General features: G+C 38.7%; 1 protein-coding gene across 2 annotated transcripts in view; it reads right to left on the minus strand.

Annotated features, from left to right (window-relative positions):
* LOC143395726 (attractin) overlaps positions 1-18,478 on the minus strand; it is a 146,332-nt gene extending 127,854 nt beyond the window's left edge. For both annotated transcript variants that reach the window (XM_076851591.2, XM_076851590.2), the window contains exon 1: positions 17,998-18,478. In XM_076851591.2, the coding sequence (XP_076707706.2) occupies positions 17,998-18,404 (407 nt within the window). In that variant the 5' untranslated portion in view covers positions 18,405-18,478. The remainder of the gene's footprint in view (positions 1-17,997) is intronic.
* Positions 18,479-21,915: the final 3,437 nt, after the last annotated feature.

Raw genomic sequence — 21,915 nt, forward strand, 5'->3', positions numbered from 1 at the left:
AACTAGAAAACATAAAGAGGAGTCTGAGAAGTAGAAGGCAAAAGAGAAAAAATAGGCAATATGTATTTTAAAGTACTACCAAAACGATATTGAGACAATAGAGGGGAAACTTTAAAGATTTAATATCTGAGAATTTCCCAGAAATGACGACAAATTTGAATCCACAAATGAGGGAAGCACTTACATTGAGCAAAAAAAGTAAAAATAAATCCACATTTGGGTACTTACAGTAATATAAAACCTCAACCAAAAGAGAAAAAAAAAATGAGGGAAAAAGCATGAGAGTAAGTAAAAGCATTTATGAAAAATCGGAATGATACAAAAGACACCTGAGATTTGCTTCAAATCAAACTATGCTAGTTGGTCAAGAGAAAGGAGAATTTAAGAAAGGAGTAGTGGTAAAAGTAAAAAAGCTGTGACTTGAAAATGCTGACGCTTGTGACAAAAACTGTTTACCTGAAATTTTTCAAAATAAGAAGACTAAAAAGACCTGGGGCTGGGTGTGGTGTGGACCTGTAATCCTGGCAGTTTAGGAGGCTAAGGCAGGGGGATCACGAATTCAAAACCAGCCTCAGCAACTTATCGAGGCACTTAGCAACTCAGTGAGATCCTGTCTCTAAATAACATATAAAAAAGGCCTGGGAATGTGGCTCAGTAGTTGAGCATCCCTGGGTTCAATCCTCAGTAACAAAAAAAAAAAAAAAAAAGACCTAAGGGTGTTGATCTGTGATAGAACACTTGCCTAGAATGTGAGAGGCTGTGAATTCAGTCCCCAGAACCTGGACAGAGGTTGGGGGAAAGCAACAACAGCTTAAAAAGAGAGTAAAAAGAAAGAAAATGATCTATTAATGAATGAGTTAGACAGACAGCTATTTGAAACATTAGTAATAAAAATTGAAGACAATGAGAAAATATGGAGTACTGAGAGAAAACAATGGTTAATCTTAAATCCTGCCCCCAGCTGTATCAGCATTCAAAGGTAAAGACCAAAATAAAGCCTGATTCCCTTTCCAAAAGAGAAGCTCATGAGCATCATTCAAAAATTCAAGGCAGGAAAGTCATTCTAGGAAACCAGTATCACCCTAATACCAAAACTAGACAAAGACACATCAAAGAAAGAAAACTTCAGGCCAATTTCCTTGATGAATATAGATGCAAAAATTCTTAATATTGGCAAACCACATACAGAAATATATTAAAAAGATAGTGCACCATGATCAAGTGGGTTTCCTCCCAGAGATTCAAGGCTGGTTCAACAGACAGAAAATAATAAATATAATGTGCCATAGAAACAGACTTAAGGATAAGAATCACATGACTATTTCAGTAGATGAAGAAAAAGCATTTGACAAAATTCAGCACCCATTCATGTTTAAAACACCAGAAAAACTAGGGACAGAAGAAACTTCCCCCCAACATTATTAAGGATATATATATATGACAAACCCAAGGCCAAAATTATTCTGACTGGAGAAAAACTGAAAGCATTTTCTCTAAAAACAGGAAGAAGACAAGGATGCCCACTTTCACCACTCCTATTCAACAGTCCTTGAAACTCCAATCAGAGCAATCAGGCAAGAGAAGGAAATTAAAGGGATACAAATAGGAGAAGAAGAGCTCAAATTATCTGTTTGCCAATGACATGATCCTAAATTTAGAAGACCCCAAAAACTTTACCAGAAGACTTCCAGAGCTCATAAATGAATTCAGCAAAGTAGCAAAATACAAGATTAACACTCATAAATCAAGCACATTCCAATACTCGAATGATTAATCTGCTGAAAAAGAAATTAGGAAACTACCCATTCACAGTAGCCTCAAAAAAAATAAAATATTTGTAAGTTAATATAACAAAAAAGAGGTGAAGAACCTCTACAATGAAAACTATAAAACACTAAAGAAAGAAAGTGAAGAAGACCTTAGAAGATGGAAAAACCTCCTATGTTCTTGGATAGGCAGAGTTAATTTGTCAAAATGGTCGCATTACCAAAAGCACTATACAGATTGAACACAATCCCCATCAAAACACCCACCACTAAGGTCACCATAACAAATCATTCAAAGAAATAAGATACAGTAGATAAAAGATCAGAATGTGAAAAAGCAAATTTTTTTCTAATTCTGAGGATGTAAAATAAAGAAGACTATCTTTACAAAGTCAATAAAGAAAAAAGAACTTTTAAGTATAACACAAAAAGCACAAGTTGTAGAGGAAAAGAATGATCAAAACTACTTCATTAAGGGCTGGGGTTGTAAGCAGAGTGCTTGCTTGCCTTGCATGTGTGAGATACTGGGTTAGATCCTTTGTTTATTTACCACATAAACAAAATAACATTAAAAAAAAAAAAAACTACTACAATAAGATTTGAGCCTGGTGCAGAGTGCACGTGGGAGGCTAAGCCTGAGGCACTGAGCAACTCAGTGAGACCCTATCTTTAAATAAAATACAAAAGAGTGCTGGGGATGTGGCTCAGTGGTTGAGTGCCCCTGAGTTCAATCCTTGGTACAACAACAACAAAAAAAAAACTTTAAACTTCTGGGCTGGGGATGTAACTCAGTTTTACAGTGTTTGCCTATCATGTGGGAGACCCTGGGTTCATTCCCAGTATGACACATAAACAAGGATTCTGAAATTTCTGTTTAAAAGCAGCTGAAGTTAAAGACAGATACGGTTCTCACTGATGCTGTTAACAAAAACTGGAACAATCCCTGCAGAAAGCTATTTAGTAATAGCTGACAAAAATTTAGATGCATATATCCCCTTTTGTAGCAATTTCACTTCTGAGAATTTAATCCTAAAGGCAGATCTGACCCACAAATTGTAATATGATTCCTGTGCAAGCTTACTCAAAATTTTTAAGTAAATTAAGGTACATCCATATCATGGAATACCAAATACAGCTGCTTTAGAAAGAATACACACTGTTGGGGCTGGGGCTAACGATGTTGTGTCCAACTAAAAAATAAATATTAAAATTCATTCTCTCTCTCTCTCTCTCTCAAAAAAAAAAAAAAAACTATCTTCAAACTACACTATTCAAAGCAGGTAGAGAGGGGGAAAACAAGGTATAGGTCATTGATTACAGTATTCCATTTATTTGAAAACAGGAAGGAGAGGATATAACATATATAATTGCTAGACACAGCTAACATGCCCAGAAAGGTAACTAGGAAATTGGAAACACTGACTACTCCCAGAAAGAGAAAAAAGGAAGTTTCTCACCATATACCTTTCTGTACATTTTAACTATATTACATATTTTGTAAAATGTTTGTTTTTTGCAGTACTCATGATTAAACCCAGGGGCACCCCACCACTAAGCCACACACCCAGCCCTTTTTATTCTTATTTATTTTGATAAAGAGTCTCAGTAAGTTTTCCAACCTAGCCTCAAATTTGCAACCCTCCTCTTGAGTAGCTGGAATTACAAGTGTGCGGCACCATGCCTACCTCAACCGCATCTTAGATTAAAAAAAACAAGGAAAAGTTCTTAATAAACTTTTCATTTTGAAATACAATTTCAGACTTAAAGAAAAGTTGAAAAGATGATTCTGAGATTTGTCATATACCTTCACAAAGTTTCCCCTAATGCTAATATTTTAGATCACCATGGTATATTTGCCAGACCAAGAAACTAATATTGGTACATTTCTATTCCCTAAATTCCAAACCTTATTCAGAATTACATAATTTTTATGCTAATACACTTTCTGATTCAGGATAGCAAATGACATTTATTCATCACATCTCCTTAGTGTCTGTGAGAATTTTTCACAACCTTGACAGTTTTAAGTATTATCCAGTGTTTTGTAACATGTCCCTCAATAGGAGTTTGTTTGATGTTTTTCTCCTGATTAGAGTGGGGCTATGAGTTTGGGGAAAATACCACAAAGATGACATTCCTTCCTAATCACATCATATCAGCAGGCACCTCATATCAACTTGTCATCATTGCAACATTATCCCTTTCTTCAAGGGATTTTTCAAGTAAGGTGGTGTTTAACAGGTTTCTCCACTATCTTACCCTTTTCTATATTCTCTCCTTGCATAAGAGTTACCAAACACAGTGGATACTTCAGGGAAGGTGAAGGAGAGAAATTAAGCTCCACTCCTGAAAAGTGGAGTATTTCCTTATATTATTCAAAATTCTTCAGTAAGGAAAACTAGTCTTTTTTCAACACTTATTTGGCCAATCACTTATAGATAAAATATTTAAATGTGAAATAAAATGACAAGGTATTCAGTAGAAAAAAATCATTGCTGCACATATAATCTCAGGACTAACATCCAGAATATATGAAGAACGCATATAAACCAATTTTTTTTAAAAAAGATAAATGACATAAAAGAAAAATGGGCAAAAAAAAAGCAATACAAAAAAAAAGAAAATCAATGACCTCTAAACATGAAAAGTTACTAACCCTTGCAAGTAATAAAGGTAATGCAAAATCAAACAACTATATGTCATTCCAAACCATCAGAATAACATGAAGAAACATAACTAGATCACCCAAACATGAGTGATGGGAATAAAACACTGGAACAATTTATTTTAAGAACAATTTAGCACTATCTAAAATTTACGTGCTTTGTCCCAGCAATTTTTTAAAATATTGTTTAGTTATCATTGGACTTTTATTTTATATATTTATATGTGGTGCCTCACACATGCAAGGCAAGCACTCTACCACTGAGCCACAGCCACAGCCCCTGTCCCAGCAATTTTACTCCAAGGGATATACCCCCAAAGAATAGCCTTCAACTGACTTGGGTTAATATGTGAAAAGTTTTCAAGAAATACAAGGTCTGAATCACTAGAATTGAATAAATTTCTAAACAATATCTTCCACTCACTCTCTTTCCTAGAGTTAATCTGCCTGAGGAAAAGTACGTGATATTTCTGGTCTCTCCTCAGGAACTTATTGAAGACTTTCCACCTAGCAAAAGCAAAGGAATGGATTCAAACACTTGAGAGACAATACCATGATAAAATTTCTTCCATCTAGATATACTTATTTATTTTAATAAGGTTTCTCAGATTTGCATTTACTCCCACCCCACAAAAAGGAGTAAGATTTACACAAACCCTGTCTCATTCTAGCAATAAGTTCCATCATCCACAGATTTTCTAGAAATACCATGCAACCATCCATCTCAGTAAGAAAATGTTTTCCCACTAAAAATTTACCTATAGTGTTTAAAAATTACTTATAAAAATGTATATTACATTTATAGGACTTTCTCCATGTATACAAAAATTACCACAGTAGATGGGCACTGAGGCCCACACATAAAATTCTGGAAGGCTGAGGCAGAAGGATCATGAAGTCGAGGTCAGGCTGGGCAACTTAACAAGACCTTATCTCAAAATAAAAAATAAAAGGGATGGGGACGTAACTCTGTGGTAGAGCATCCTAGTCTGGCATAAATAAATAAATAACTATGGTAATTAGTTAATCCAAAAGAAAATTTTCAACACATAGAGTCTAAATTTCATAGGAAAATTTTTCATTTGCATATAAACACTTGTATTAGAGAAGTATGATAGGATGCTCAATAAACTATCTTCAAGGGGCTGGGGCTGTAGCTCAGTGGCAGAATGCTTGCCTAGTATGTATGAGGCACTGGTTCAATCCTCAGCATCACATAAAAAATAAATTAATAAGCAAAGACATTGTGTGTCCCTCTACAAGTAGAAAAAAATTTTTAAAAATGAACTATCTTTAAGCAGAGAAATATATTAGAATAAAATTCTATGGGGGGGATATTATACACAAACACATAAACTAGGACATGTAAAACAAGTGAAATCTGAATAAGGTTGATGGAGTACATCAATTTATGACTGTAATCTTGAACTATAGTAATGCAAGATGTTACCACTGAGGGCTGGGGATGTGGCTCAAGCGGTAGTGCGCCCGCCTGGCATGCGTGTGGCCTGGGTTCAATCCTTAGCACCACATACAAAGATGTTGTGTCCGCCGAAAACTAAAAAATAAATGTTAAAATTCATTCATTCTCTCTCTCTCTCTCTCTCTCTCTCTCTCTCAAAAAAAAAAAAAAAAAGAAAAGATGTTACCACTGAGGGAAATGGATGAAAGGTACAGAAGTTCTCTGTATCACTTCTTACATCTGTATGCAAATCTATAATTATCACAAAATTAAACATTTTTTAACTATGTGGGAAGATTTTAAAACTTATTGCAAAGCTACAGTAATCAATACAGGGTGATTCTGACAAAACAAGTAACATACAGGTCAATGGACTATAACTGAGAGTCCAGAACAAAACCTATATATATCTAGAGTCAATAGTTTTTTGACAAGAGCCAAGATCATTCAATAATAGGGAAACAATAGTCTCTTCTGCAAATGATTCTGAAACTACTGAATAGCCACATGTGAAAAAAGAAAGTTGGACCTCATATTAACTTAAAATGAATCTAAGATCTATATTTAAGAGCTGAAACTAGAAAAGTCTTGAAAATGTACATATAAATCATCTGAACTTTTACATGGTATCCAAAACAATGAGACAGAATTGATAATCCCGAGGGAGTTACAATGAAAATAAGAATTTAACAGGGAAAAGGAACCCATACAAAAATTGCTAAAGATGCCCTTACTCTTGTATTTTTAAATTAATAAAAATGGTTATCAAACTGCTATGAAATATAGATTCCACTCAATACATTTTTTTGAAAAATAATATTATGGAATTTTTTTAGTAACTCTATAATACACAGAAATTCTATCCTTGCAATCATATAAATCCATTTTTTGAAACATAATATATGTCAATGACATGTCAACCTAAAACCAGCAAGGAAATAATTTTTGAAATACATATGCACCTGTAGTCCCAGCTACTAAGGAGGCTAAGGCAGGAAGATCAGATCACTTGAGCCCAGGAATTTGCAGTCATATGGGCAACATAATGAGACCACACCTCCAAAAGAAGATAACAAAAAAGTTATTTTGAAGGTGCTTCAAAAGTTTGAAAATCACTGCCCTCCAGCAAAATAAAACACAGGTAAATGAATAAATATGTAAGGAATGTTAATTGTAGCATTATTGGGGACAGCAAAAGTTTGAAAAATCCTAAATACCCATCAGCAGCAGAATGGGTAAATAAATTGGAATTCTTCTATAAAAATTATAGAACATATAACTATAAATCAACTCGAGTACATTTATCAACAAAAATTTCAAAAATATTATAAGATTTAAAAAAATAAACACACAGCCCGGGCGCTATGGTGCACACCTGTAATCCCAGCATCTCAGGAGGCTGAGACAGGAGAATCATGAGTTCAAATCCAGCCTCAGCCAACAGCAAGGTGCTAAGCAACTCAATGAAAATAGTCCTTGGGATGTGGCTCAATGGTAGAGTGCCCGTTCAATCCCCAGTACCAAAAAATTAAAATAAAATAAACAAACACACGAAAGGCATGTTTTGGTGTAGTAATACAGAATGAACCCAGTAGAACTCCTCTTAACACTAAGCTATACACCAAGCCCTTTTTTGTTGTTGTTTGTTTGTTTTTTAGTTTTAAAACAGGGTCTCACTAACTTGCCAAAACTGGTGTCAAACTTGCATTTCTCCTGCTTCAGCCTCCCCAGGGCTTACAGTCCTGTACCATCAAAATTTTAAAATCATTTAATCTTGAAAATAAGACTTTATGTGAGTAGAAAGGGGTGTGTGTGTGTGTGTGTGTGTGTGTGTGTGTGTGTGTTTTCACACAGTGAAAGTAGAAACATGCAAGGGAGATATCAAACATTAATTTCACCATACTAGTTACCTCTGGAGAGAAAGCAAGGTGAACAGAATTAGAGAGGGGTAACATGAGAACTTAGATTAGTATCTGTAATATTTTATTACTCACATCAATGTGAAGGAAATTAAGCAAAGCTAGGTGGCAGATACACAGATGTTCATTTATTATTCTTTGCATCTCTTCCATATGCTCGAAATATTAAATATTAAACAGAAGTAAAAGTGGGGCTGTGGTTGTGGCTCAGCAGTAGAGAGCTCGCCTACACGTGCAAGGTGCTGGGTTTGATCCTCAGCACCACATTAAAAAAAGGATAAATAAGGGCTGGGGTTGTGGCTCAGTGGTAGAGCACTAGCCTAGCACATGTGAGGCACTGGGTTCGATCCTCAGCACCATGTAAAAATGAAATAAAGATATTGTGTGACCACCTACAACTAAAAAATAAATACTTTAAAAAAAGGATAAATAAAATAAAGATATTATGTCCAACTAAAACTAAAAAATATTTTTTTAAAAAAAGAGGTCAAAGTAAGCTCAGTACCACATAAAAATAAACAAATAGGCATGCTATCCATTTACACTACAAATTTTTTTTATTTATTTTTAATTTTTTTAGTTTTAGATGGACACAATACCTTTATTTGTTCATTTTTATGTGGTGCCAGGGATCGAACTCAGTGCCTCGCACATGCTAGGCAAGTGCTCTGCCCCCTGAGCCACAACTCCAGCGCCCTGAAAAAAATTTTTTTAATATTTATTTTTTTAGTTGTAGATGGACATAACACAATACCTTTATTTTTATGTGGTGCTGAGGATCAAACCCAGGGCCCCACCCATGCTAGGCAAGCGCTCTCAGGCTGAGCCACAATTTCAGCCCCTAAAAAAATTTTCTTAATAATAATAATAAAGGATGAGTTTGGAAACTAAGAGATTTAAAAAAAAAGGAAAATGGAAAGAAGAAAGTAACAAAATAGTAAAATAGTATATAGTCTATAGAAGGGAATCATTTTTGCCAAAATCCATTTGGGAAATTCCATAAAATGGTAGAGTATTATTTAAGTGAAAGACAAGTTACATAATAGGTTAGTGGCAGCTGGGTGTGATGGTACATTCCAGTAATCTCTGTGACTCAAAATAAAATAAAAAACGAAAACGGCTGGGGAAGTACTCAATGGTAAAGCACCCATAGGGTACCACCAAAAAAAAAAAAAAAAAAATGGTTAATGGCTGATAAATTTTCAGACAAAATTATTTTAAAACGTACAACTACAGGGGCTGGGGTTGTGTGGTTCAGGGATAGAGCGCTTGCCTAGCCAGTGCAAGGCGCTGGATTCCAGCATGATGGCACAAGTCTGTAATCCCAGCAAATTAGGAGACTGAGGCAAGAGATTCACAAATTCAAAGCCAGCCTTAGCAGTTTACTGAGGCCCTCAGCAACTTGGCAAGACCCCATCTCAAAATAAAAAAAAAAAAGGACCTGGGATGGGGTGCTGGCATTGTGGGTCAGTATTGGAGCATTTGCCTAGCATGTGTGAGGCCCTGAGTTCAATTCTCAGCACCACATATAAATAAATAAAATAAAAGTCTGTGGACAACTAAAAAAATATTTTAAAAAAGGCTGGAGATACAGCTAGTAGTCTGGCACTTGGATTCAATCCCTTGTACCAAAAAAAAAAAAAAAAAGTGCAACTATGGTTTTTCATTTCAGTTTGGGAAACAGGATTGTGTTAAAAAGAAAAAACAACGTAAATTTTCTATTCGATCATAGCACTAGGTGCCTACTTTGACATTTAATTCTCAAGATAAAGACAACCTACATATGTATTTAATCACTTAGTTATATTTAGTAAAAATCTGTTTTGTTCATAAACATACTCTACTTCTCCATTCACACACACTTTTTTTTTGGGGGGGGGGGGCAATGCTGAGGATTGAACTCAGGACCTCATACGTGCCAGGCAAATGCTCTATCACTAAGCCACATCCACAGGCCTTTATATTTATTTGTATTTACTCTGCTACATTGTAGCAAATAAAAAGTATTTGCCTATCTTGGAAACCTTTCACATAGGTAAAATTTGTGATAATTTGTTATAGTAGCCAGAGCTGAGTAATCCTAGTGAGCTATCTTCCTCCATGTGTCAGGAACTATTTTATTGTAAGTAACAGAATATCAACTTGAACAGGAAAAAATATGGACTGTGGTACCTCACAAACCTAAGGAGTACATCTTTAAGCAAAACTTGATCCAGAGATTCAGAAAGTCATCAAGTTTCTAGCTCCATTTTCTCTGCCATCCTACCTCTTCTTGAAGTGCTCTGATCACAGGTAGATTCCTCTATGAACAGCAATACTACCTATAATAATTCTAGACCTTTCAGCCTCAACACACAAAAAAAGATGTTAAATTTTCTGCTTCATAAATACAGGCAGCAAGAAGTCCCCAGCAAAAGTCCTGAGATTCTCTCTGATTGATTCAGCTTAATTAACAGGTCTATCTCAAAACAATCACTACAGGCAGAAATTGGAATGCCTTGATGGTTCACTTTAGGCAAGGATGCACTATGAAGTTGAAGGTAGTCTCACCCTCTACCACTGTACCCCTCACAAGTTTTGCTCCAATCATGTCCATTGATGTTTCAGTTCTCTAAATGTTATGGGTTGAACTGTGTCTCCCCAAAAGATATCTTGAAGTCCTAGCCCTGGGTACCTGTGAATAGGACCTTTTTTATTAACTGGGGATTTTGGCAGATACAATCAGGTTAGTATTAGGTCATGCGTGTACATCAATATGATCGGTAACCTAAAAGAAAAGACCCATAGGGAGACTGCCATGTGAAATTGAATGAATGGTGGCAGAGACTAAAGTTCATCTACAAGCCAACAAATGTCAAGGATTAATGGTAACTCCAGAAGCTAAGAGAAAGGCATGGAACAGATTCTCCCTTAGAGTCTTTACAGACAACAGAGCCCTACATTTACCTTAATTTCAGGCATGTAGTTTCCAGAATTGAGAAAATCAATTTCTGTTGTTATAAGCCATCAGTACCCTTGTTATAACAATCCTAGGAAATTAATGTCTTCACATAAACTCTTCATTCCTTCTGGAATGCCTTTCTCCCTCAGAGTCTATTCATAGTCAACCTCTGAGATCTACCCAGAAGTCCTCTCTTCTGTGATACCTTCCAACAAAGCCCCCAAGACTTTTCATCACATACATACTAGTCTAGCACCACTTATTACCTGTATTTTTAATCATGAAATTCTAATTGCCTATGCACATATATTCCCTTCAGAATTATCAGCTCTCTGAGGGGAGAACAAGACCTAATTTTTACTCACCTTCATATCCTCAAGGCAGGGTCTAGTACCTAACACTTAATAATCATTTAGAAGACATTTATGAATTGAACAGGTTGATGACTCACAGCAAAAAAGGCTAATGGCTCTAACTGGGAGAACTGCCTATTCTAGATTATAGAGAACTGAAGATGGGGTTTGGAATGTAGAACCTAGGACAGAGAAAAAAGAAAGAATGCAGGGATGGTGAGAACAGAGAATGTTGAATTTAGCAAAGAGGCAGAAAAACTACAAAGTTAAAGGATTTGATTAGGGCAAACGGGATGTGTGTAATGGAGTGGGAATCTTCTTCTAAGATTCATTTTATGGTAATAAGAGAATTTTTTTTCTTAGTTATAGTTGGACATAATATCTTTAATTTATTTATTCATTTTTATGTGGTGCTGAGGATTGAATCCAGGGCCTCACCTGTGCTAAACGAGTGCTCTACCACTGAGCCACAACCCCAGCCCTAAGAGGAGTTTTTAAAAGAAAGGTTTCTACTGGGCATAGTGGCACACTCTTGTGATCCCAGTGACTCAGGAGGCTGAGGGAGGAAGATCACAAGTTCACAGCCTGGGCAATTTAGCAAGACCCTGTCTCAAAATAAAAATTAAGGGCTGGGGTGGTTCAGTAGCAGAGCACTCACCTAGCACATGTGAAGCATTGGGTTGGCTCCTCAAAACATAAAAACAAATAAACAAAATAAAGGGATTGTGTCCATCTAGAACTAAAAAAAGAATAAAAAAATAAAATAAAAAGTGCTGGGGATATAGCTCAATAGTAAAGTACCCCTGGGTTCAATCCCCTGTACCACCAGAACAACAACAAAAAAAGGAAAAAATGTTTCTGAGCAAAATAGTGACTTTTTTTAATATTTATTTTTTAGTTTTTTAGGTGGACACAATATCTTTATTTTATTTTTATGTGGTGCTGAGGATCGAACCCAATGCCTCACGCATGCCAGGCGAGTGCGCTACCACTTGAGCCACATCCTCAGCCCCAAAATAGTGACACTTTTTGAGGGAGATTTACATGACAAAGCGTGGAATGGAATCTACAGGTATAAGAAACCAGGTAGATTGCAACTGAGGCAGGTCAGCAAAGGCGTAAAAGTCCAGGTAAATTAGGCAGCAAGAGGAATGGAAAGGAGGAAACTTACAAGAGTTTCAAGAGAATAAACAGGTAGAAAGAGCCAAGGCTTGCTCATAACTTTGAGCTTTGGTTAGCTAAAATAGCATTTGCCACTGAAATACAAGAGTGCAAAGGAAGAGACTATTATTTCCAATGAGGTTAAGAAACCTCACATGAGACATGGTTCAATATGAATTGACAGCAAAATATCCCAAGAAAGATGCCAAGGCAAGCAATAGAAAATAAGACAGAGAAGTTCCGGAGAAATATGATGATGAAACTCATATACAGCAGTTATATGGGTACAGATGACTTTTTAAAGGGTCATAAGAAATATGCTGTAGAATTTCATTCCTTCATTGAACAAACATTTATTAAGCACCTGTAGTCTAAACACTATTCCAAGCTCTGAAAATATAACACTGAACAAAATGGTTAAAAATCCCTGACCTCAAGGAATTTAAGAGTCTCCTGGGAGAAATAGGCAACACTTAGTAACCACAATAAGGGAAAATTTTTACCTTTTTCTTCAAATTTCACTTCCAAAATTTTCATTTCACTAGTTAGAAAGGTACTTATACCCTCAGACCAGTAGCAGACAGATTTAAGCAAATTAAGATATTTTTTGTGCTATCTTTCCTAATGTAAAAAATCTATTTTCCTTTTTTTGTTTTTCAGACTGTTAGAATTAGGTCAACCCTTCCAAAGAACGCTCATAAAGGGTGACTGGATTCAGGAAAAAATGAAAGGCCAAATGGTACAACATGGACAACGGGTTTGGGAATTAGATAAGATCTAAGTTCAAATTCCAATTTTGCACAAGTTGTTTGTCCTTGGGCAAGTTCTTCACTATCTTCAAGCTTCTGGCTAGGAGTGAAGCTCAGTGGTAGGATATTTGCCTAGCAATGCACAAAGCCATGGATTCTATCCTCAACGCCAAAAAATAATAATAATACAACCTTCAGTTTACTTATCAATGAAATGGGAATCACTTCACTCTAATGATTAGAGGAGGTAAATTAAAAAATGAAAAAAAAAAAAAAAAACACTTGGCATAATGCCTGGGGAAAAATGAGAAATGCTAGAGAAATGATAGAAGCTGCTACTGTGATCAGCACTACTACTATTACTGCATGTGAAGATTACAAAATGGATGCCCAATAAATGCTTCCTTTTTCTTCTACAGAAGGTATGTCTTAACAGCATGGGTATTGAAAAGGTCCTAATTCACTAGATTTATTCTCTCCCATCCTTACGAAAGTTTTACACAGCAGGAACTTTTTAAAAAATTAAATGCATATTAATTTCATTTAATTTTCATTAATCTTATTAATGTACTTAATGCCTTCACTTTTAACGTAATGGAGTGTACTTATCATCTACAGGAAATTTGTTTTTTACTTGTAGATGGACACAATACCTTTATTTTGTTTATTTAGTTTTTTTAAATATGGTACTGGAGATCGAACCCAGTGCCTTAAGCATGCTAGGCAAGCACTCTACCACTGATCCACAACCCCAACCCCCACAGGAAATTTTTGATGGTGATACCACAAGTAGAAAAAAATGGCCACTAATTTATGAAGACTCACATAAAAATGAAATTAACATTATTAACCTTGTCCTCTATAATATTCTTTTTTTCTTTTTTGTGGACTGGAGATTGAACCCAGGGGCACTTTACCACTGAGTACCTCCCCACTCTTTTATTTCTTTAATTTTGATACAGGTTCTCACTAAATTGCTGACAGACTAGCCTTGAATTTCTGCCATAGCTTTAGCCTACCAAGTCCCTGGGATTACAGGCATGTGCCACCATTAATTACCCAGGTGTAATTAATCATTTCCATATCTTTCTTTTTTCTTTTCTCCTTTTTTAAAATTTATTTATCTATTTTTTTATACCTTTATTTATTTATTTTTATGTAGCGCTGAGGATCAAACCCAGGGCCTCGCACATGCTTGGCAAGCGCTCTACAGCTGAGCCACAACCCAGCCCCCATAGCATCTTTCATTTGGGAAAAAAAATTAAGAGACTGATCACAATCATACAATAATTCAAATTTTATACAACATACTCAAGACTTTGAGGATTAAATGGTACTGTGTATATAAAAATTGATGGCCAAGGGGTTGGCACACACTATATGTTCACTGATAATTTTAGTGAAATCTAATCGTTTTATTATCCTACATTCCTTTCAGTTGATGAAAAAGACTTACAATAGCAATAACAACAGAGTATTTACAAAATAAAAAGCTTAAAGAACACACCCTGACTTGATGCTATTCTAAACCAGAAAGATATTATTTAAAATCTTTTAGTTTAATAACAAAAAGATTTGAAAGTTAAATCAAGACAGATATCATTCTAATCCAAACCAACATTTAATTCTTCTCCCCAAAAAAATCTTAATCCCAAAGTTTTTATAAAAGAATAAAAACATAACTTCCTCTTACTTTCATCTTTAAAAATGCAAATTCCAGAAGGCATTTAATATAATGGTATCATCAGGATCAGTCATAATTGTTTGGCCACAAAAGAGCACTGACATCATCAGTTAGTATCTGCTCAGAGTATCCTCAATAGCTAGAAGAGCCCCTTGACTTACATGTGATACCATATGAGAGTGTCAAGAATGTCTGTTCCAGCAGGTGCGCAGTATTGCACACCTATAATTCCAGCAGTAGGGGAGGCTGAGGCAGAAGGACTGTGAGTTCAAAGCCAGTCTCAGCAAAAGCAAGGTGCTAAGTAACTCAGTGAGGCCCTGTCTCTAAATAAAATACAAAATAGAGCTGGGGATGTGGTTCAGTGGTCAAGTGCCCAGGAGTTCAATCCCTGGTACTAAAAAAAAAAAAAAAAAAAAAAAAGAGTGTCTGTTCCCCATTATAAGAGGCTCTTCTCTAATCCTCTGGTCTGTCCATGTAGACACTAGACAAGTCTAACTCCCTGATATTATCCCGCATAAGTAGATGACTCCAACACTTAATGTATGCCATGTACATACCTGGGACCACCCCAAAAACTCAGTATGTACAAATTCAACTTAGATTAGCTTTTCCTGGGTCCCAAGGTCTGTTAATAATATCACTGAGTCACCCAAGGTAGAATCTAGTTTTTTTTCCTCACTATAATCCGCCTCCTTCCCAAGAGCAAACCAGTTTCAAAGAAAGACCTGTTCATTTTACCTCTGCAACACCACACAGCATCTAGCCCTGCCTCTATTCAGACTGCCTACCTCAGACTCTCATTACTGAAGCCCTGACTCATACTAACAAACCCCACTTAGAAACCCATTTGGACTCTCATGCCCAGTAAGTCCATCTACTCTGAAAATTACAGATACACTGAGTTTGCTACAAATGCCCCTTCTCACTCTGGGGGTTCCACTGCCCACTACAGTGGCCCAGATTTTCAGAACATTAAGGACCTTCATTGGACTCAATCAACCATTCACTTGATCTTGGAAGTTCCTCAAATTCAGAATGCTCTGGCCTCACCTATTCCTGCTATTCCTGCTCTAACTATAATCTAATAGCCTTAACATCATGAAAATAAGAGTGAACTATGCCATCACACTGTTCTTGGGTTAAATGTCAAAATTCTCAATCTGACCAACAGGTCTCCACTATACTTGGACCACCAGTCTGTCCAGTCTTGTCATGCTCCCCTCTGCTCTCTCTGCTCCAGTCATCTTGCCACCTTGCCATGATCCCACTCATCCCCAAGTCTCTGGACATGATGGCCTCTAAGCACCCCACCCTTCAGGTAGTAGGACCATCTTACTCTTCAGATCTCAACTCATTTACCCAGTGACTAACCTCACCCCATTCCAAACTAAGTCAAGTCCTCTGTCCCCTGCTCTTTACCTCCACAGCCTTAAAAAAAAACTACTATAGATTGTTGGATTTTTTTATTCCCAAACTGGAAGAAAGGTAAGCTCCATAAGAACAGAACTTTATCTTGTTTACCACTATATCTCACAACTAAAAAAGAAGAGTCAACAAGCACAGTGGCACATGCCTATAACCTCAGCTATTCTGATGACTGAGGGAAGATGATCAGAAAAATTCAAGGCCAGTTTTGATGACTTAGTGAGAATCTGTCCCAAAATAAAAAACAAAAAGGGCTGGGAATGTACTTCAGTTGTACAATCCCCAGTATAAGAAAGAAAGAAAGGAAGAGAAAGAACTATCAAACCTGAGGAACTCTCAACAAATATATGCAGATAACAATTCATAAATCAGAACATACTAAATATGTTACAAGACTAGCCCACTATACACTGGTCCTGAAGACACTTGGTTTCTCCACATATAAAACTAAAGAGTTCATCTGCTCAGTGTTCTCAAGAGTTCCCTAGAAGATCTATAATTTTATTATTCCAAAGTTCTCCCTCACAACTCTGTTCTACAGAGGCACCAGCAAATCTTGCCTCCAGAACTCATCTTCATCCTTCCTTCAATCTGGGATTTTTTTTCCCCCCAGTACCCATTTCCAAACCCTACTTAGCCTCAAATGCTCAAATCCAATATTACCTCCTCCTCCAAGTTTTTCTTCCTTGCATGCCCCAGCTACTCACAAACCCTCCAACTCTGAATTTTCATAGGTTCGCCAGTGCCTCATTCAGGTCTCAGATCAAATGGTACTTCAAATGACTGGCTGGTTATAATTCTCTATCAGATCAACCTGTTTTTATTTTGGTAACTATAGTCACTACTAGCTAGAATTATATTGTCATTTCTTTTACTTATTTCTTAACTGTTTATCACCCACACAAGAATAGAGGATCCCTGAAAGCAGGACCCTATCTGTCTTGTTCACCACATTCCACCACTCCCTCAAGTCAGATGCAGGAGGTATTCAGAAAATATCTGCCTAAATCTTGAATGACTGTGTGTTTCTTGTGACTAGAGTTTTGTGTAAATATCTTCCTCTTGCTATATTCCAAACTCCTGTGGACTAGGCCAAAGTCTGGCTAATCTATTGATGTGTAGTATCCAGAAATCCTTGCACAACTGAAGCAAATAATACACAACTACTAATCAATTAATGAGTGATCTGTCCAAAGGATACTGCCCCAAACCAAGCCAACTCAGAACTCCATATGTACAGATACTAGGGCAAACAGGAAGGGCTTTCCAATTCCTCTCCAGGACAGAACCTGCTCTGTATTTCACTAGCCAGTGAGCTTCTAAAGGCTAGCTTTCTCACTTTCCTTTAGCCAACAACCACCTGGTGTTCTATCCCTAAAATCTCTCACGCCTACCCTTTCCTTTATATCTCCACCAAAAAAATCACTTCCAGGGCCCTGCTTCTTCAAAACATCCCAGACCTTCTACATTTGGGGAACTCATTAGGATCTAGGGCAAAGGGGGATATTAAAATGAAGTGTTTGGTAAGAACTGGCTCCCTCACCTTTTTCTTGATACTTCCTTTATCCGAAATAGGCCCAGTTTCTGAAACTGGCTTTGACAGTTTTTAGAATCCAAAGCATTCTTCTAATTTAGCACCCAAATACCTTTGGGATACCCTCACTCCTGCCTCGCACCTTTTCACCTTCTGCCACAGGAAACCCCCAAGCCAGAAACGGTGATCTCCCCAGAAGCAAATGGCCATCAAATAGAGTGGGGCAACCCTTCCCTCCCCACTTTCTGTCCCGCATTCGCTTCTAAGTCAGAACTGTCTCAAGCACCCCTCACCCCAGCTTCCCCCTGGTGCGACCCTCCAACACCACCCCCACTCACCTGAAGCGGCCCCCGCAGTGTTGGCATTGCTCGCCCACCCAGCCGGCGGGACAGACGCACTGGCCAGTGCCAGGGTTGCAGCGGCCGCCGTTGACACAGGGCCGGTCACATTCCTTGGCCTCTGCTGCAGCTGAGCCCGACACTGCCGCGGCGGCCGCTGCGGCCTCAGCCTCCCAGGGCAGCAGTAGCAGCAGCAGGAGCGGCAGGAGCACCAGCAGCAGCAGCAGCGGCGGTAGTGACGGCGACAGCAGCCCAGGGAGACGCAGCCTGGCCCCCGGTCCCGGCCTCCCAGCCCCGGTCACGTCCCAGTCCCAATGCCGCCCGCCCTTCCAGCCAGAAGGCGCTGTCGTCGCCGCCGTCCTCCTCCTCCTCAGCCTCGCCTCAGTCGCCGCCGCGGCCGCCACCATCTTCCCGGGGCTGAGACGGCGCCCCGCGAACACATACACTCACACACCGCACGGCCGGCTCCGCTTCGCCTGGCCCTGCGGGGCGGGGCTGTGCGGACGGTGGCTCGGGCGGCCAATCCAAAGGGAGGGACCAGAGCCGCGCTGTGGGCGGAGCTAATGTGCGTGCGTGCGTGAGTGGGCAGGGCGCGCAAGCGGAGGTCCTAGAGCGAGCGCTGTAGGTCCTAGAGCGAAACGCAGATCTACGTCCACCCCAGGGTTGGAGATGCGAGATCCTCACTTCCCAACCGAGTGGCCCCAGCGCTCTACTTTTCGCCCTTCTCACCGGGTGGTGGCGGCGGCGGCGGCGGCGGGGTAACAGCTACAGAGTCCCTAGTGGTGGACTATATAGCCGCGGCGGCCAACTTGAGAATTATCCTCTTGAACGCCCGGGGCCCATCAGCGCTCTGCCCCGTCCCCTGCCGCCCGGCGAAAAGGACCTCGAAGACTGTATTGTGGTGTTGGTGTTAGGTGCAATCCTGTAGAAGAGGGAGTGCTGCATTCGAGTTTCTAGAATAGTCTCTAAAATAGTCTCTAGAATAATGAAGTTGATCAAATTATGTTATGTGCATGTACGAATGAATATGTAGCAGTGAATCCCACTATTATGTATAATTAAAATGTACCAATAAAAATAGGGATAATGAAATAACACGTGGGTTGAGAACCTGGCATATACAGCCTCGGCAACTTAACGAAGGCCCTGTCTCAAAATAAAAAATAAACGGAGGTGTGAGGATAGCACTCAGTGGTTGAGCACCCTTGGAATCCTTGTACCAAAAAAGAATAAAAATAAAAGAACCTGGCATATAAATACATGCCTAACAAGACTGAAGACACCTCCAGGTCTCCTTGATAACCTGATGATTAAGTGGCAGACCAGACTACCCACCTCTAATTCTGTGGGAGAAGTTCAGGGGTTACCTTGCACCCCACTATTTGCTTTCTAACCATATTATCTAAAGAGAAGGCAGCCTAGAATTAAGAATCAGGAGACCCTTAACTTGCATAAGTGAGCCCCAGAGCCCTTCTTGTTATCTTCAGTGCCCCATGAGAAAACACAGCTCCCATCAGTATAACCGTCTTTTATGGGCCTCAACCCTGGAATCTGGACTGAGCCTAACTCCATTTAACCAACAGAAGAGTGTGGTGGAAGTGACAAATGTGTCAGCTCCAGCTCTGAGCTTTAAAAAAGACCTGAATTTAAACTCTTGGTAATACCAAGATGCTCTCCCTCTCCCACCTGTGGGGAAAAAAACCAAACATGGAAACGACATGGAAAGGGAGAGACCCCAGATCTGTGAACCTGGTTTACCCTCCTATTTGAGGGAATCAGTCATCAAGTTACTAGGTCATCTGGGTTGTTGGAGCTATTTGAGCTGTTCCACATTATCTAGAACAGAGATGAGTCTTTCCTACCATGCCTTATCCAAAATCCCAAGAAATGATAAAGTCATTTTGGTTTTAAGCCTCTGGTTTTAAGAGTCTTGTTACTCAGCAACAAATAACCAGAACATTGTCTCACTTAACCCTTGTGCTGTGAAGCTTAGTCCTAGGGCAGCTACGTAAGAGTTAGGCACCTAGGAGTCCCTGGAAATCAAAGAAAACCCCTTAATAACCAATGGAAACTCTCAGTTTTGCCTCAGAGCACAGATTCTTAGATTCTAGGATGTACTCCACATCCTGACCTTCCTCATTCAGCATCCTCTTCAAGCCTGGCATAGCTCAACTTCAACAAAGCCTCACCCCTAACTCCACCCACACATCCTGCCCACTCCTGCAGATCTATTGTTTGGCCTGGGCCCCAGCACTGCCATTCTGGTTTGCAGGTTATATCGGCTGCAATGTCTCTCTAATTTCATATCATTACTTTCTGTATCTTTGCTTGTGTTGTGATCATGGACATGGATGCATTTTATAATTGTTGGCTTTTACTCATTCAATGACCTGGGACAATGCTATGGTTTGAATATACTGTGTCCCTACCAAAACTCTTGTTGAGGCTTGTTTCCCTGTGAGGCAGTGTTGGGAAGAGGAGCCTGGCAAAAGATGTTTGGGTCTTGGGGGCAGAGTGCATAGGAATGTATTAATGCCTTTGTTCTTTCTCCCATGATTGGATTATTCACTAGGACAGCAGATCGTTATAAAGTGTGTTCAGTTTTCTTGCTTTTCTTTTGATCTCTTCTGGACACTCTCAGTTGTCCTTCTGCTTTCCACCCTGAGTTGAAGCAGCATGAGGTTCTTTCTGGTACCACACTCTTGGACTTCCTAGTCTCCAGAACAATGAAACAAAATAAATCTCTTTCCTTATCAATTTTCAGTTCTTAGGTATTTTGTTATAGCATTAGAAAATGGACCAAGACAGTTTCCCTAGAAGCAGAGCCTGAAGCAGAATTTTAGTACATAATGTATTAGCACAGTAGTTCTCTCAGAAGAAACACAGTGAAGGAAGAAAAATCAGGAAAGGGAGCTGAGCAAGGATGTGATCTTGTCTGAAGGTAAGCTTCAGATCACAATGAAGAGCCCTGGAGCATCAATTGTACCAAAGAGTTGAAACTACCTTGAAGTAAGGGAGCAGGATTTTGAACACATCTCATTTTCATTTAGCAGATAACACTCACAGCTGTAACAAAGATCCAGTAGGGCTGGATTTAGAACTCAGTGGTAGAGCATTTGCTTACCATGCACAAGACCCTGGGTTCAATCCCCAGCACCACACACGTGTGCAAAAAAAAAGTAAAGAAAAGTTGGGGGGCTGGGGTTGTGGCTCAGTGGTAGAGCACCTGCCTAGCACATGCGAGGCCCTGGGTTCGATCCTCAGCACCACATAAAAATAAAGAAAGAAAAGTTGGGGGAAGTACCAGTAGTATATTTTTTGTGTGCATCTACATTTAACACCTACTATGTAACAAAGATTGAACACTACCTCCATAAGATCTATCTGGACATCTGGCCTCCCCCAAATAGCGCCAGATCTCATTCTGTACTCTGAAACATCAACATGTTTTAGTATGCCCAATGGTCTCCTTATACTTTAGTCTACATGAAACCATCCAAATCTCTGATTTTTTTTTTGAATATTTGAGTTTTTTAGTTGTAATTGAACACAAGACCTTTATTTCACTTATTTATTTTTATGTGGTACTGAGGATGGAACCTAGGGTCTCGCACACACCAGGTCAGCAGTCTACCGCTGAGCCACAACCCCAGCTCCTAAATCTCTGATTATTGATGTCAAGATCTCACCTAGCAGGTTAGATATCATGTTGCCTGTGAAAGAGGTTGATGCTGAAAGTTTGCAACAAACACCACTGGGAGGGTTCTAGGTAGAAATAAAGCTCCATGCAAGAGAAAGATCCCATCTTGTCCTTTGCAGGATTTTTTTAAATTGATTTTTTAAAATAAATGACAGCGCAATGCATTACAATTCATGTTACACATATAGAGCAAAATTTTTCACACCTCTGGTTGTATA

The sequence above is a fragment of the Callospermophilus lateralis genome, chromosome 3 (genome assembly GCF_048772815.1).
Source record: "Callospermophilus lateralis isolate mCalLat2 chromosome 3, mCalLat2.hap1, whole genome shotgun sequence".
Taxonomy (NCBI): Eukaryota; Metazoa; Chordata; class Mammalia; order Rodentia; family Sciuridae; genus Callospermophilus; species Callospermophilus lateralis.